The following is a 16910-nucleotide window of genomic DNA, read 5'->3' on the forward strand; positions in this document are numbered from 1 at the left end:
TAGCAGCTTGGTTATCACAATACAACAATAGTGGCTCGTCACATGAAACACCCATCTCATTAAGGAGAGATCTAAGCCATAACAACTCAGAAACACCATGGGCCATAGCTCTATACTCTGCCTCAGTTGAAGATCTAGCAACCGCTGATTGCTTTTTGCTTCTCTAGGAAACAATATTTTTGGCTACCATAGCACAATATCCTGATGTGGATCTCTTGTCATCCACATTTCCTGCCCAATCAGCATCTGTATATGCTTCTTCCTTCATGTGTCCATGTTTAGCAAATAATATACCCTTCCCAAGGGTTCCCTTAAGGTAACATAACACCCTTTCTGCAGCAGCCATATATGCGTCTTTGGGAGCATGCATAAATTGGATGATGACACTCACAACATATGAAATGTCTAGATGAGTCATACATAGATAAAGAAGTTTCCCCAGTAATCTCTGAAACACTCCCCTATCAGCTAAAAGTTATCCATCATTTTTTTTTATCACTAACATTTCATTAATTAATCACATAAATAGTTACTTGGGGGAAGATAAACTTTCTTATCTTCCAACTAGAGCTTGAGCTCCCAAGAACAGAAAAAGGAAAGAATTACACTTGTGCCCAAAACATTGACTCCCTCTCGACCCCTTTCTTTGCCAACCCATCAGCAAAAGAGTTAGCAGCTAATCTTTTCACCCAGCTGATCTTGACTTCCATCTCTTGAACCAGCCACCTAAATTTCCTCCTCTCATTATTGTACATCCATAACCTGCTATTTTCTTTATTCAACCACCCTACCACCACCTCTGAGTCCCCTTCAATTATGAGTTTTCTTGTACTCATCTTCTTTGCCATTTGGACTCCTTCCAAAACTGCAAAGATCTCAGCCCTGAGAGAGTCACCCACTCCAAATGGACCTGAGAACAGGGCTGAAACAAACCCATTCTCATCCCTAAACACACCCCCAATCCCCGACTGTCCAGGATTCCCCCAACTACTCCCATCAAAATTTAGATTTAAGAGACCAGCCAGTGGGGGTGTGTCCAAGACACTCAATACTGTTTTGGTCCGGGTGCATTTAGCAATCTTGCCCCACTTTCTCAACAAATCATCCACTATGAAGTCTGTAAACAGCTCTGAAGATTTCAGCCACTATACTACCCTTAAATGGATCAAATTCTCTCAGTTCTTTATTGCCTCTCTTTACTTAAGAGAAGATCTTGGAATTTCTTTCCTCCAACAGAGCCCAGCATACTGCAGCCCTCAAACATCTCCACATGGTCCTTCCCCTTTTCATTCGACACCTAAAGAAAGGAGAAAAAAGACTTTGCAAGTTTGATGGAGGATTCCACCTACACCCAAAGAGGGATAAAGCCCACACCCAAATGGACTTTGCAAACTGGCAAGACACCAATAGGTGAAAATCAGTCTCCCCATCTGCTTTACAGGGAACACACTTGTGAGGGGATAAACATGTCTTGGGTCTCTTCTTTTGGAGCAGATCACCAGTATTGATTCTTTCCAGAAAAACTTCTTAGCAAAAACTACCAACCCTAGGGGGAATTGGTCTGCACCAAACCTCATTAACTGGGAAGGGAGGGGCAACAAGACTGGGGGACTGACTTAAGACTTTGAAAAAAGAGGCACAGGACAATGAGCCAGTGGGGTTGGGGGTCCAAATTATAGAATCCAACTTAGCAGGGTCCAAGAAAACATTAACAAGGATACCAAGGAGACACGAAATACTATCCAAGTTTGAATCTCTCACAGACCTTCTCAAGCCCAACTTCCACCCAAACCTAGAAGAGGAAGATGAGGGGGTAATGAAGGAAGAAACTGCCTCATGTTTTAAGTCAGAAAAGCCATACAAGGAAGGAAACAAATCCTTAAGAGGGGCATTCCCCACCCATGTTTGTTCCCAAAATTTTATGGAGTTACCTGAATTCAAATCATACCTGATGAGAGGGGAGAAAGTTAGAAGTAGATCATGAATGGCTTTCCAAGGTGACGCGCTTGTGGTCCTAGCTCGGATCCCAGCATCCCATCCATTTTGCTCCAGCCCATGTATGCTTACTAGTACTTTAGCCCATAGTCTCTCCTTTTCTATTGGGTCCACAATCATTTCTCCAGAAGAGCCAAATTCCTTTTCCTGATGTTCCCAAGCCCCAAGCCACCTAGGTTTTTTCTCCTAGTCACCACCTCCCAACTCACCCTATGATCCCTTTTGTCCTCTTCCGGCTCCCATAGGAAATCTCTCATCATCTTCTCCAATCTGTTAGCTACCATTGTTGGGATTTTTAACACTGAAAGGAAATAAATGGGTAAGTTGGCTAAAGTAGCCTTAACCAGTGCAATCCTCCCTCCAAGGGAAAGGTAATTCTTCTTCCAAGAGGCAAGTCTCTTTTTAAATCTTTCCACCACCGGATTCTAGAAACTCTCTTTCTTTGGCTTATCACCCAAGGCATCCCTAGATAATTCAATGGCCATCTTGAAACGTCACAACCTAGAAACTCTCTTTCTTTGGGTTGGATGCAATTCTGCTCTTTCCCTGATCTCTCCCTCCTCCAAATTCACACCCACTACACAACTTTTCCCAAAATTCACCTTTAGGTTGGACATTTGTTCAAAGAGTTGTATCACCAATTTCATGTTCTTGATGTACCTCAAGTTCCCTCCTTCACAGAACAGAATTGTGTCATCTGCAAATTGTAAGTGGGTAAGGGGAATTTCCTCCCTCCCAAGTCTCCAACCTCTTAAGAGGCCCCTAGAATCTGCTCTATGAATCAGTCTCCCCAGGACATTAGCAACCAGAGTGAATAGAAAGGGAGATAGGGGGTCCCCCTGTCTTATTCCCCTAACGGCTGGAAAGAAGCCCCACCACTGTCCCATTCACTAGCACATAATAATGACAGTTCCGAACACACCCCAAGATCCATTTACACCATCTAGTCCCAAATCCAAATTTGGTCATAACTTTTATCAAGAACGACAATTCCACCAAGTCATAAGCCTTTTCCAAATCTAGCTTACAAATCACTCCCTTCTTCTTGTCCTTCCTAAAATTCTCCACACTTTCATTGGCAATTGGGATTTGATCAGTAATTTGTCTTCCACTCACAAAAGCTCATTGATTTGGAGAGATTATTACTGGAAAAACTTCCTTCATCCTCAAAGACAAAACCTTTGCTAAGATCTTATACAAGCTATTTACCAGACTGATTGGCCTAAAGTCCTTTGGATGGGATGCATCTTTGTTTTTTGGAACCAATGCTAAGAAAGTGGAGTTCAGACCCGGGTTAACCACACCTCTTCTATAAAATTCCTCAAACACTAGCAATAGGTCACCTTTCACGATATCCCCAACAGTCTTGATAGAAAGCCATTGTAAAGGCTCCCCATGATGGGGCAGCCGCCCAGCTTGTCCCTTGGCTTTCCATACACTCTTTGCCCATCTATTATCAAATTCCATTCTTTTGGATTCTTGTATTAATACAATGTTCGGGTCAAACCTCTTTAACACCTCTTTAATCGTTGCTCTTTTCCTTGCACTTCCTATACCCCTCACACTCTAGCTAAGTATCTTCATTATCATCTCTTTCTTAGTTCCCTTCTTCACCTACCCACTACTTCCCCCCTTTTCTTTTCTTATCACCTTCCACATCCCTTTTTAATCTCTCAACTTCACTCAGTTTCCTTTTCTTCACTTTGATCTCCTCCTTTTTCTTTTGTAGGTTACCTTTCAAGACATTCAAGTTCTCCATTCTACATCCCAGCTTCCCTACAAATTCTGCTATTGAATCCTTTTTCCTGTCTCCCTCCACTAATGTCCTTTTTGCCATTTCCCTTTCATTTCTCCTCTCCTTTCCCACTCTCCTCTCAATTGACCCCTCCCCTATGATCTCATTCATATCCTTCATCCACAACACATTTTGTTCCACTTCACTAAATATTCCTTCAATAATTTCCCACACCTTCTCATTCCTATTACCCTCCCTATCAAGTATCAACTCCCCCCCCTGGTCCTTCATCACCCTCTCCGCAATCTTAGAGCACCCACCGCCTTTGTTGGCTTGACATACTAGGGTTGTAGAACTTGGAATGGGATCAGAATCTAGAACATTGGACACAGAAAACGTGTCAGTAACAAAAGCTGAATTTACTCGGTTACCTGGGTTTGTCTAGAGGGATGGAGTTGGATCCGGGCAAAAATTCTCAGCCTCCCTTACTAGTTTTGAGAGTTGGTAATTATTTGTCTCAGTGGGTTGGTTGGGGAAGCATTTATGTCCTTTGGACAATTTGGCAATCTGTCCTCTCTCCCCGTTGTTTACCCCTTGTTGATGTATTCCTGCTTCGCTTCAGGTTCTTCTGATTTACCCCTTTATTTGCGCCTTGCACAATCTGAAGCCTTGGAGATGGGTTATTCTCGTAAGACTTTGTCGCCCCACTTACTTCAAGACTCCCGAGACTCCTCTCATTGCCCGTTGAGCCTTCCTGGTTGTCTGGAATGCTCCTCCTCTCCTCTTCTATGCCCCCCTGAAATAGGCCTACAATGTTCTCCACCCATATCACCTTCATCATAACCTCCATCATCCTTCACACTACCAATACTGGTACCAACGACTGAGCTATCGTCCGAGTCTTCACTATTCTCTCTGCAGCGAACCCATCCTTCGTCCACCCCAACCTCTTCTTCACATTTCTCTCTTTCGAATATGGGGTTTGGTCTCTTTGTGGAGTGACTCAAGGAGCATGGTTTTGTTCGATCTCGACGGCGCATCCACTGTAAATCACCTTGTCTGCCAATTTTCCACTGCTGTGTCTTGCCCTCAACGGTCCTCCCCATTGTAGACGATGATAGACCGTAAGAAGGTAAGGTTTTTGCTCCTAGTCACCACCTCCCAACTCACCCTAAACCTACCTCTACCCTTATTGTGGAGTGCGGGCACAAGAACTCTGATTAATAACCCCAAACCTCTCAAAATAGGAGGTAAGGTCATTCTCAAAATATTCCTTAGCATTGTCTGAACGGAATATTTTGATGCAGGTATTAAACTGAGTATGTGTTCATGGAATTGTTGCACAAGTTTAGGCACTTCAGCCCGAGAGTGCATAAGGTAAATCAAGTATATCGTGAAAAATCATCAATAAACATGATGAAATATTTATACCCACCCATACATGTTGAATGGTAAGCCCCCAAACATCAGAGTAAACAATATTAAAAGGAATAGTTGATCTTTTATTACTTGAAGGATAAGTGTTCTGACAATGCTTTGATAACTCACATGACTCGCAGTGAAGACTCAATAGACTAATTCCTTTAAATAACTTTGGAAACAACTGACTCAATGAAGAAAAGGGCAAATGACCCAAATGATTATGACATAACATAATACGACTAGTGGACTCTAAAACAAATGCAATTCTCTTAGGTTGTACTTGGCTCTGCTCAGGCATATTTAATAGATAGATCTCATTTGCTTCATGGCCACTCCCAATCACCTTCTTAGATTCCATGTCCTGAAAAACACAATATAAAGGAAAAAAAAAGGTCACTGCAATTCATGGATTTAGTCAAATTACTAATTGAAAGCAAAATGGTATTAAGTTTAGGTACATGAAGAACAAGTGATAAGGTCAAGGCATTAGAGGTCTTAATGTCTCCCTTTCCTGTGATAGGGGCTAGGGAGCCATCAGCAAGGGATATCTTGTCTCAGCTAGAAAGAAGTTGGTAAGAGGTTAATAATTGTGAAACACTAGTCATATGGTCAGAAGCACAGAATCAATTATCCAAGGGGTTTTACGAGTACCTGAGACAAAAGCATGATGTGTAATGGCACAAATACCTAAGTGAGCATATGTAGAGGAAGGAATAGTCTCTAAAGGGGTTGTAGCAGTGGACTCCAAGTGATTGATGATTTGGCATACTTCTCATATTCAACCCTGGCGGCTGTAAGTTGTTCTCCCATTGACTTCTCTCCACCTTATCCTTGTTTACCTTGTGAAGAGGTGGCTACATTTGCATTTCCACCTTTTCCAGTTTCAACCCTTTTTCCACCATTTTCTTTCTTGACTCTGGCAGGAACGAGCTCTATATGCAACTTCCAACATGTGTCTTTAGTGTGTTTAGGCTTCTTGCAGTATTCGCAGATAACATCTTTCTTCCAGTGCTAACCTTCAGCTTCATCCCAGCATTAACATAGTGATCAACCTGCGGCTCAACGGACTGAACCTGTCTTCTGCTCTCCTCACTGCTCACCATAACATATGCCTGAGACAAAGTCACCTCATCCTTTGCTAAAACATTATGCCTCACAATATCACACTCCGAGTTGAGTCCGGTGAGGAATCCAAAGACCCGATTTTTCTCCACCAACCTCCTATATGTTTCTGCATCCTTTGTGCAACACCAAACAACAGTCTCCATCAGATCAATCTCTTGCCAAAGATTTCATCATAGAGAAGTAGACTGCTAAGGGCTTCTCCCCCTATTTAAGATTATTGACATCATGCTTCAGTTTGTAGGCCCGAGCAACATTAAGCTTTTGGGAATAGGTCTCTGTGACACTATCCCACGCTTCTTTTGTAGTTTCATCCACAGGTAATGCTGACTAATTTGTGGTTGCATAGAATTCACTAACCAACCCACTACCGTGTAGTTTTCTTGCATCCACCTTTCTTAGGTAGGATCCTCCTCCTCTAGTTTCTTCTTGCTCCTGGTAATATAACCCCATTTTCCTCTACTACACACATGTATCTTAATAGATTGAGACCAAACTAAATAGTTGGTCCCATCTAGCTTCACAGTAGTCATAGCCCCCAAAAGATTCTCCACTGACCCCCCATGTCCAAACTCGAAATCTACGGAATATTTGGTCTCTCCTCTAATTTACTCCATTGAGTAAACGGATGCAAACGAAAATCAAATTAGGGCTTTACTAGGCTAGATTTAGTGTTCTAAGCAAAGAAGAACCTTTCAACCCACCCAAAATTAGGGTTTCATAGAGTTCTACGGGATGGGGAGAAAGAGAGAAACTTTAACCACCCCTTCCAGAGGTTCCAGAATCCAATCCAACCAAAACCGCCCCTAATAGAAATCAAAAGGATTACCTCTGATCCCCAAGCACCTGGTTCAAACTATCTCTACGACCTATAACAAGGTTTCTCTAGTTATCTAGGGTTTTTTGGAAAAAATCTCCAAGAACCTGCCCTAGGCTTCAACTAAGGATGAAAAACCTCCACAAAACTCTCCAAAAACCTTCCTAACTGGGCTGCATAAGTTGTTTATTGATCAACCGATCAGTTCTCCATACACACTATGTATGGGCAAAGAAAGGAGAAAAGGTCGAAAGTGAGAACCCGCTCTGATACCAAGTTGAAAATTACACCTACAATAATTCAGATAATGCAAGAAAAGAGAAAGAGAAAGAAGTTTCAGCAATAAGTTGTGGAAGAAGAAAAGAAGGGAAGAGAGAAAAGAAGAATTTGAACCTCTCTAGCCCCCTTTCACCACTTTTATTAATAATTCTAAGTCTGAGTACAATTACTTGGATGCCCTTAATGGGGCGGCCAGCACTAAAGAAATAATTAAAGAAAATAAAAGAAGGCCTATAACTAAGAAACATAACTTTTAATACTACTTAAAAGAAATAAAGAACACTAAGGCCCATTCAACCCATTCTCACTACACATACAAAATAATACAAAATACAAGGTTTTGCGTTCTACATATTTGTATTTGGACTCCTTCCAAACTGAGCCTTATGGTTCTTCTTTTCTTCCTGCAATCTAAACTCCTAATGTCTCAACTTATTAGTTTCATTTCTTGCTATTCCCTTGTCATCCTTCTTTTCTTTATTCAATTCAAGCCACTCCTTTGTGTATTCTTTTCAAATATGTTTCTTTAATTTTGCACACTGAGGAGGTTAGTAATTCCGCCTCCATTCTCCTTTTTCTAGTTCTTGATTGTTGCTCCCTTCCTCTGAGCTCTTCCAGGTTCAATCTCAATCCATCCAGTAATATGTCTGTCCTATCAGTGTCTTGTCCTGCTGGATCCCTCTCCTCCAACCTTTTCTCTATATTCCTAGCCCCCCCCCCCCTTCCCCTCGCATGTCATTATGGTTCTGAGGAGAGTTGCACAAAAGCCTCCCAAATAATACTCTCAATCCAGTTGTCCACATCTGTTGCAGGCAAGATGAATAAATAAAAGCACAACACAAAATATATTCTAGTTCATTCTACAAATATTCTTGTATCTTATTTATCAAAAAAAAAAAAAAAACTTGTATCTTCTGTTTTGATTCTAAGATTGGCTCAAACATGGGCTGAGCCATGAGGCTCATTGGCCTTAAGTGAGGGATTGGCCCCAAAAGGGAATGCCTATGGCCTAAAGTAGATAGCTAGTCTTTGGGCATTGGGTTGGATTTATGGGCCTTCCTGCATTACAACAAGTTGCTTTACCATTCTTTAACCTTTACCATTTCAGAATGCGTACTTTGTACTTCTCAATTCTACTGCCTAATATTGTCACATGCTGATTTTCTTCTTATATAGTTGTACTCTTCCTTGTGATGATTAACTAATTTATTATTTTCTTTTGATAAATATGGATGTTCTGGATTGAACATATGGGATTTTTCTCTTAAATCAATTGCTCTTGGCATCTCATCTTTTCTCTGTTTCTTGTCCATATGTTTCTTTTTGGTCATATATTGGCAAAAATAGAATATGCTTCGAATTTGCTTATTTGATTCTTCTATTTTCAAATTTCATGCAGTACATTCCAGAAAATGGTGATGAAGTTACAGACTCCAATCAGATTAGCATATGCCAGTATTATCTCGTGCCATGCTTTTTTCTGTTTGATAGAAGTGATAAGCTCTTAAATCTTGTTTTGGATTTGATGGGATCATCAATTGGTGAAGATAATTCATCACTTGCTTGTAATCATGATACCCAACATACACTTGATCTATCAAGTAGGATTGTTGCAGTTGTGTCCATCCTCTTGTACATGCACCAGGATATAAAAATCCGACGAAGACTCTCTTCATGTAAGGGAGAGATTACACGGATTTTGCAGAAAATGCGCTTACAGGTATGCTGCTGTTCTTCAAGCATTAAGATGTTTTATTTCTTAGTTTTTTTTTGATAAGTTCAATCATGAAGTTGTTTAAACAATGGCCTTGCTTTTCTTCAATGTGGATGACTTGAATAGGCAATTACCATCATCTTTTTGATTTCTAGCTTTAGACTTGGAAAGTAGCCAATATGCTATTATTAATCAATGTAATGATAAAGGCAAGTGACCCACTAAATATATTCTCCTAAGCCAGTCTTTGAATCTTTGCACCTTTAGCAGCTTAAATTTATTTATTATTACTAGTGTAAGCTGATTAACTGTGCCCAAGTGAAGGCCAAGCCTCCGAAGGTCCAAGGCAATAGTAGTTGAGATCGAAGGAGAGAGGGGAAATTCGTAGGGTAAGTGGCAGTGTGCCCAAGTGAAGGTCAAGCCTCCAAAGGTCCAAGGCAATGGTAGTGCGAGATCGAAGGAGAGAGAAGGGAAATTCGTAGGGTAAGTGGCAGTGTGAGAGTGGATAAGCATATGGCAATAGCAGGCTCGAAATAACATCTCATGAATACAGAATGTAAGCGATCTCACTAAACCTAGCAAGCTCCTTATGGGGATCTCACAATGATTGTTAGAGATCATGACATTTCATCAATAAGATAAGGCAAGTGCGATATCACTAAGGTAGGATGAGTGTGCGTTCTCGTGTAAGGAAGGATGAGACTAGAGAGATCTAAGGTCTCACAATTTTATCTTCCAAGTAGTGTGTGATCTCGTGTAAGGAATACCTCACCTCAGTATGTCCTTAGAGAGCCTGCTTAGCATGAGGTCCAAGATGCCATGGGGCGTTTGGAACTTTGGATCATGACATGTGGCAGAGGTTAGGGAAATTGTACATAATGGTACCTGGTACTTTCCATATGGTTCCCAAGAGCATGGTATAACCGTCTTGCAGTCCCCAGGACATGTGCCCTTGAGAAAAACATGGGATTTGCCTCCCGCTTGTTTATTAAGGGCATAGAAGATTCTGGAAGGGTTTCATCCCGTTGCGTGGTGATTCTTTCCTATAAATAGGGAACCGAGCTCTGTGCTAAGGACCTTTTTTCCTAATTCCCCAATCCTGAGCTTACGGATCAGATCCCTTTGTGCTCTCTTTGATCCTTAGTGTTCAAATCCCAACTTTAGAGCTTTCAGACTAACCTTATCCCATCGACTTACAGGCAGGAGAGTGAGGAGAGAGAGATTAGAAAGGAGAGAGAATATGGGTTTCTTTTCCATAATATGGATCTATTGTGTTGTTATTCATGGGCCCCCATTTGGCTATGGGGCCCCTATTTATAATGTTTTTGGATCTCCCGCATTCTATTGCCCTGTAATTGATATTCTAGAATGTTCTAACACTAAATTGATGCAAATGGCTCTTAATCAATTGATCAATAGATCTGGTCCGGTCCGGTTTGACTCGGGTTCTTGCTGGTTCAAGTGGGTTAATGTACTTTTATGAACCCACTGTCTTACAACTAGTTGCAGGGGAAATTGGCATGAAGCTACCTAATGGATTATTGACATGCTATACACAATACCAGGTTATTTCACATGCTACTGGTACAAATATAACCCATTTGCATGGAGCATAGTTCTGGTGAAACCAGTTGGCTTTTGAACACTAATTCCAGTTTCCCATGGGTTTTGTTGTCTAAAATGTCTTCTTATCGAGATTTTAATTATTGATCACTAATTTCAAACATGATGAATGAGATCAGATCATCAGACTGGTTTATTGTAATACTCTTCTGGTGCAATTAAATACAGTTATTATTATTTTTTTCCTGTCATGCATTATGGTATATTGAAGCTATGAGAACTCTTTGGGGTTGTTTTCTGGTGCAATTTTGGACCCCTAATACCCTAGGCTTGTTTTCTTGTTCTTCCTTCTCTAAAGTTCTTTGCTGATTGTTCAACCCATTTCCGATGAGAACTCTTTGGGGTCAAAGTATTATTTTGGGAAGCCTTTTGGAAGATAATCAATACATGTGACTCTCTTCAATGGATGATTAAATGGTCCCTTTCTCCTTGTAATAACCATGGAATTCTATCGGTTGGTCAAGTTTCCGAAGGTCCAGGGGGAATGGCCGTGAAGAGAGAAGAAGATGGAGAGGAATGGTTGCATAGAACGGTCGGGAGGAGGAGAGAGATCCCTAAGAAACCCTAGGGTTAGGGTTATATGGTAGTGTCTAACGTGGGGGAGAGTTGTTCTCCCTCCTATCTATGAGGGTCATCCTCCTTTTATAGTTGTGTTATTAGGGTTAAAAGGAGGTGTTGAGGAAGTGCTCTTCCTCTTTCAGGAAGGTATTCTTGATTTGCTGAAGTGTCTATCGAGGTTTTTCCACATGTCCGATGAGGATCTTTTAGGATTAGGGTTTTCATATCCGCTAAGATTCTTGTACGTTTCTAATTCCATCCCCTTTTATGCTTGCCCAAGATCCCGTATCGGGAATGGTCGCAAAGCCTTCAGTGATTTTAACGGCAAATGTAATGTTCAGCACAGCTCGTATCGTGATTACCTTTGTGCTATCAAGATCCTCACTGTAATCAGTCCAATGGTAAACTACATGTACTTACACTTCCAATATGTGCTTCTTTGCTTGAAGAGTGGAGATTGTGCAAGTAATCTCCTTCTTAAGTGTCCTTTCATAACAAAGGTTTGAAGCTATTTTATCAATCTCTTCATTACTTCCCTATTACACTAGAAGAGGGAAGTTTTCAGCATTGCAGGAGGGCAACCGTTTTGTGCTATATTTGGTGTGAATGGAATTCCAGATTTTTTTAAAACAAAAGTCAACATATAGAAGCATTATTGACCTTTGCATGATCTGTGTTGCACACTGGGTGAAACACTAAAGATGAATTTAATTCCAGTTGATTTGGTAGTGAGAGGCTGGAGTACTGTGCTAGCTTTACTCCAAGACGAGCAATATCTGAACCATGGACAGCATCTGCACAAAGACACATTGAGCTTCGTTTTGATGGTAGTTTTCTTTGGAACCGGGTACAAGCAGGTGTAGTGGAAAAGGTAAGAGGTCATGATGGTAACATTTTAATGAGTTATTCAAGCCCAGCTGGGGTTGGTAACTTGTTAAGGGTTGAATTCTAGCTCCACTACAAGGACTGGAACTTGTGAAGAACATTGGCTGGAACAGGATTTTGTTGAGAGAGACCATCAATTGGTAATAGGTTGGTTGCAATCAAAAGCTGAGGGACCTTGATTTCTTTGATCTTTGTTTAGAGAAGAAATAGTTGTACCTTCCAACCTGAATTGCCTGTTCATCTGGATTTGCAGGTCTGCCAAGAGCTTGGCAGATAATCCAGCAAGGATGGGAATCAAAAAGAGTGACTTGGAATTGGGGATGCCTGGGCCATTTGAAAAACTGAACTTGTAACTGTTTACAATCTATTCTTTTGTTGTAGTCAGCCACTGTCTTCATTGAATTGCTGTCTTACTCTTGCAAGTTAAATTGGAATCTATGGTTCTCATCTGCTCTCTATTAATTAAAGAAAAGCACAGTTACTGATTCAAAAAACTTATTATCCAGGTATATACACCATAATAGTATGGGAATGATGAATCGAGAACCTTGAAGGATTGCTATGTTCTTTAATTATCAATTGATGTCAAATACAATGAGTAAAGTCATTGACTATTTTATTCTATATAGTTAATGCAGTCTTCAAATGAAATGGGCAATACACTTGAAGAAAGACACAAAATACAGTTTTCATTTGATCGTCTGAAGATTGCAGCAGGTCAATTAAATTGTTGGGATGCTGATGAACTCAAAATAATTTCTTTATTTGAATAACTTGCACATGTAAGTCTTCCCACCATTGCTTGCCCCAAACTTCTCTGTTACTCATTTTTTAAGATCCCATAATATATGCTATTTCCTGCAAAAACATTTGACTACATCAGATTTGCCTTTATTTGCATGTAGCATTTGTTATATAAACTCTGATAGTTATAAAGAGATATTTGCCATGTTTTTGATAAATCTACTTGCTTCCTTTTCTTCTAGATAAGGTGTTTGTATATTGATGGCTTAACCATGATTTATTGATTATCCTGTAGCTGTAGAGACCCTTAAAAATCTGTTTAGTAAGGTTTCTAAATTTCAAGATTGTTTTGGTAGATTAATGGGTTATCCTTTGAAGGGATCTGGTCCCCTAACATAGGAATTTGGTCTTCAAGCCTATTAAAAGTGCAGGTTAGAAACTAGAGCTCTTTGCTGTTATGTATGTATCATTGGTCACGCCAAGTAGCCTGATGGAAGTTCTTCAATGCTGGTTGTATGGTGACTTGGGTAATTGTCAGAGTTTGTGCCTTTATGGAGATTGATTTCCATTGCCACCTTTTGACTGTAAATGCAAGATTTCTCTAGGGAAAAAATGACAAAATAATGTAGAATGGTAGATATAAATTAGTTTCGCATTCCTTCACCAATTTCAAAATTTTTGGGTGGTAGGATATTGGTATTTTTTGAATATTTAAAATTTATTTTCTAGTTGTAGTTGTCTTAAGAATATGGTTTTAATTTTTCTAGAAATTTGTAGCTATTTAAAAAATACTACGTATGGTAACTTTCAGGATTTTCTGTTTATATTATAGGAATCCCATAATTACTATTTATAGTAAAACATCTATTTACTATTTTTAGTAATTTCTGCTGTCTTCACTTTAAGTTAGTTATAGCAGGAATAAGAAAGTGTTATTAAGGGTTACTATTGGATTTTTCTTAGTTCTAAAGCAACTAGAAGTTGATTTGTGTCAGTTTCTTAATCCAAATCAGAGTCTGTGAAGGGACATTCAAGTTCATAAGTTGTCTGTAAATAGTCATTGTAATTGCAATATAAAAAGAGTTGGTTTGATGAAATAAAGTTTGATTTAGTGATTTTTGGTTGCTGCCAGTAATTTTCTCATTATTTTCTTCTCTCACTTGTTTCTTCTAAGCAATCTATTTCTCTGTTGTTTACCCTAAGGCTATGTTTGGTTTGAAGGAAAAAGTAGGGAAAGGAAGGGAAAAGTAGGGAAACCTATACAAGGTTTATAAAGCTTTCCCTACCCTTCCCTACCTTTTATTCCATATTCTTCATCCTCAATCAGCCAAAGCACCTTCACCCTGCAAAGCTGTCCACCAGATTTGAAATTTGTAGGACCCCTACCCCATCCTACATCACAAAATCTCTCAAGGCAGTGATCAACAAAATTAGCAGGCTCTTGTTTTTACTTTTACCCTTCAATGCATTGGTTTTAGTTTTTTTTTTTTAGGAGATCTCATGTTAAGCCAAGGGGTTTGTCTTTTAGACCTTCTACATGTCTCGGGGGCCATTTCTTGGTGCAATGGTAAAATCTAATGCTGATAAATGTAACAATGGAGGTTTGAATCTTACAGCAGCCGCTGAGTGCAGAAAATGACAGCAGTTAAGTCTGTATACTGTCCTCCCGCTCCCAGGACCCCAGATAAACTGGGAGCAGAAATGGGTGATGTCCTCCCGCTCCTGAGAGGGGATTTTCCCCCTTTTTTTCTGATCAATAACAGGAATTTCATCAACAGAAAAAAAAAAAAAAAAAAAAAAAAAAAAAAAAAAAAAAAAACTACAAGGGGGGAGCTAAACCATCTTAATGCCACAAGGATGTCGACAGACACCGGAAAAGAACGAAAAGAATTACATCTGAACTCAAAAAACAGAATTCCTATTCAGTCTTAAGGTTGGCAAAGGAGATAGAATAAAGTTCTGGAAGGACCGTTGGTGCTTGGATGGCCCATTTGGTGGAACCATTATTTGGACCCAATGTGTTGTTAACCAAGACTCTTCAGTGGCTGAGAGTTATAACTATTCTGGAGGAACCATTATTTAGACCACCCTTCAAGGAGAAGCTTGTTTGATTGGGAGCTGGAAGAGACTGTGGAGCTGCTGGGGCTGCTTCAAAATCAGAGGATAGATATAAATTTGGAGGATGAATGGAGCTGGAAATGGAATTCAGATGGTTGTTTCTCTGTTAAGTCCTTGGCCCTCAAGCTGAACAGTTCAGGTCCTTCAGATTTTCCTGCCAATCAGAATTGGAATTCAACAAGCCCCTCCAAGTCTAACTTTCTTGTTTGGACAATGGCTCTTGATAAATGTTTGACTAGAGCTAACCTGGAGAGGCGTGGCATTAAGATTCCGGATCCTCTTGTGGTCTGTGTGGTTCTCTCCCAGAAACAACAGATCACCTATGCATTCATTGCCCGGCTTCCTCCTGGTGTGGGGACATTTCCTGAAAGCTCTGGGTATTAATTGAGTGATGCCAAGATCAGTCAAGGACCTGCTGTGCTGTTGGAGATTTAAAGGCCTAAACAAGAAAGGAAAATTAGTGTGGAGGACTGTTGGAGCCCAAACACCCCCTTCGAACCCAACAGCAGGTGCGGAGCAGACTCCCACCGATGAGCATTTCACTAGAAGACAGAGAGGCTAGCATGCCACACTGGCAGAGCCTTTTCCAGAGTTAGTTACACTGCCACAAGAAGATATTTTCTTCATGATTGAGTCGTTAGGCCAGCTATACAAGGCCCTGATCATGTAACAAGTGGTGTGAATGAATATCTCTTTACTATCTCTCTCTCTCTCTCTCTGTGTTATCTTCTTCCTCCCATCCCCGTTCTTCCACCCTTTCTGTTTCAGGAGGTTAAGCCACCCTCGAAGGGGCTTCCGAGGTGAGCAGCATCTCATCAAGGACCATTCCTGCAGCTGTTTTGTGGTCTATTTGGGCTGAGAGGAATAATAGAATTTTCTGTTATAGAGCTAAAAGTCCTGAAGAATTAGTGCAGAGAGCTGTGGGCAAGCTGATCTCTTGGGTGTCGGTTACTGAGGATTTTAAGCATCAGATTCTGTCTCTTATTTTGTTCTCAGTCTTGGGCCCTGTTTGAGAACACTTAAAAGAAGTACTTCTTTTAACAAGTACTTCTTTTAAAACATGGGACCACACATTAAGTGGTTTTTAAGTACTTATGGGTGTTTGGTAAAAAAGTGGGGAAGTACTTTTTTTAAAGTACTTGTTTGAAAAAGTGACTTCAAGTTGGCTTTTTTTTAAGTACTTCTTGAAGAAGTACTCCAAAAAAATAGGACGAACCAGTCCCTAATAAATTTTTATAATGCCTAAAATACCCCCGCGCCCAAAAAGCACTGTTCATAATCTTCTTCCCTGACTTGTCCCCACTCCCCAGTCTGATGCTTCACAGCTTCAGCTTCGTCATCTTCCTTCAGCCCCTCCCTTGCTCTGTCCCTTCATCTACCTCACCTCCCTGCCAACCAACTTTGCCATTGAAAACCTTTCGTCTTTCTTTTCTTCTAGTCGCCAAATCTTGGCTCCTCTTCTTAAGTTCCTCTCTCGATCTCTCCCCTATTTCTCTCCCTGCTACTGCAATTCTTAGTTGAAACTTTTCTTCTATTTAGAACAGGTCCAGCAGCGTTGGAATCTTCATCGCATTGTCAGTTTCAATCAGGATTCTGGCGAACTGTAACTGCTCCCAGTGGCGGTTCCTATCATCAAAATTTCTGAATTTGCGTACTGCATTTCCTATAGCTTTGGACGTCTCTGTACTCCATGTGTGCAGCGGCACTCCGTAAAAGAGAATGCGGTGAGTGTGAGGTGGGTTCCATCTCTGTACTCCATGCATCGAGAAGAGAACAACTCCCATCTTTTCTTTTTTGGTGACTGAAGAAACTGTTCAATTGGAATACTATTCTATTGTCGAAAGTAGATGAAATAAAAGGGGATGAAATACTGGTACCCAGAAAGAGAAACTGGAATT

At 40.4% G+C, this 16910-nt stretch overlaps 1 protein-coding gene across 6 annotated transcripts in view; it reads left to right on the plus strand.

Moving 5' to 3' along the window:
• LOC104607981 (ARM repeat superfamily protein) overlaps nucleotides 1–16910 on the plus strand; it is a 49375-nt gene that overhangs the window by 29292 nt on the left and 3173 nt on the right. For 4 of the 6 annotated variants that reach the window (XM_010273788.3, XM_010273790.3, XM_010273789.3 and 1 more), the window contains 2 exons: nucleotides 8770–9090; nucleotides 12780–12932. In XM_010273788.3, the coding sequence (XP_010272090.1) occupies nucleotides 8770–9090; nucleotides 12780–12923 (465 nt within the window). In that variant the 3' untranslated portion in view covers nucleotides 12924–12932. The remainder of the gene's footprint in view (nucleotides 1–8769; nucleotides 9091–12779; nucleotides 12933–16910) is intronic. The other 2 variants (XM_019199538.2, XM_010273791.3) reach the window with 2 other exon arrangements.

This window comes from Nelumbo nucifera, chromosome 4, assembly GCF_055504915.1.
Source record: "Nelumbo nucifera cultivar China Antique chromosome 4, China Antique-T2T, whole genome shotgun sequence".
In the NCBI taxonomy this organism is placed as follows: domain Eukaryota; kingdom Viridiplantae; phylum Streptophyta; class Magnoliopsida; order Proteales; family Nelumbonaceae; genus Nelumbo; species Nelumbo nucifera.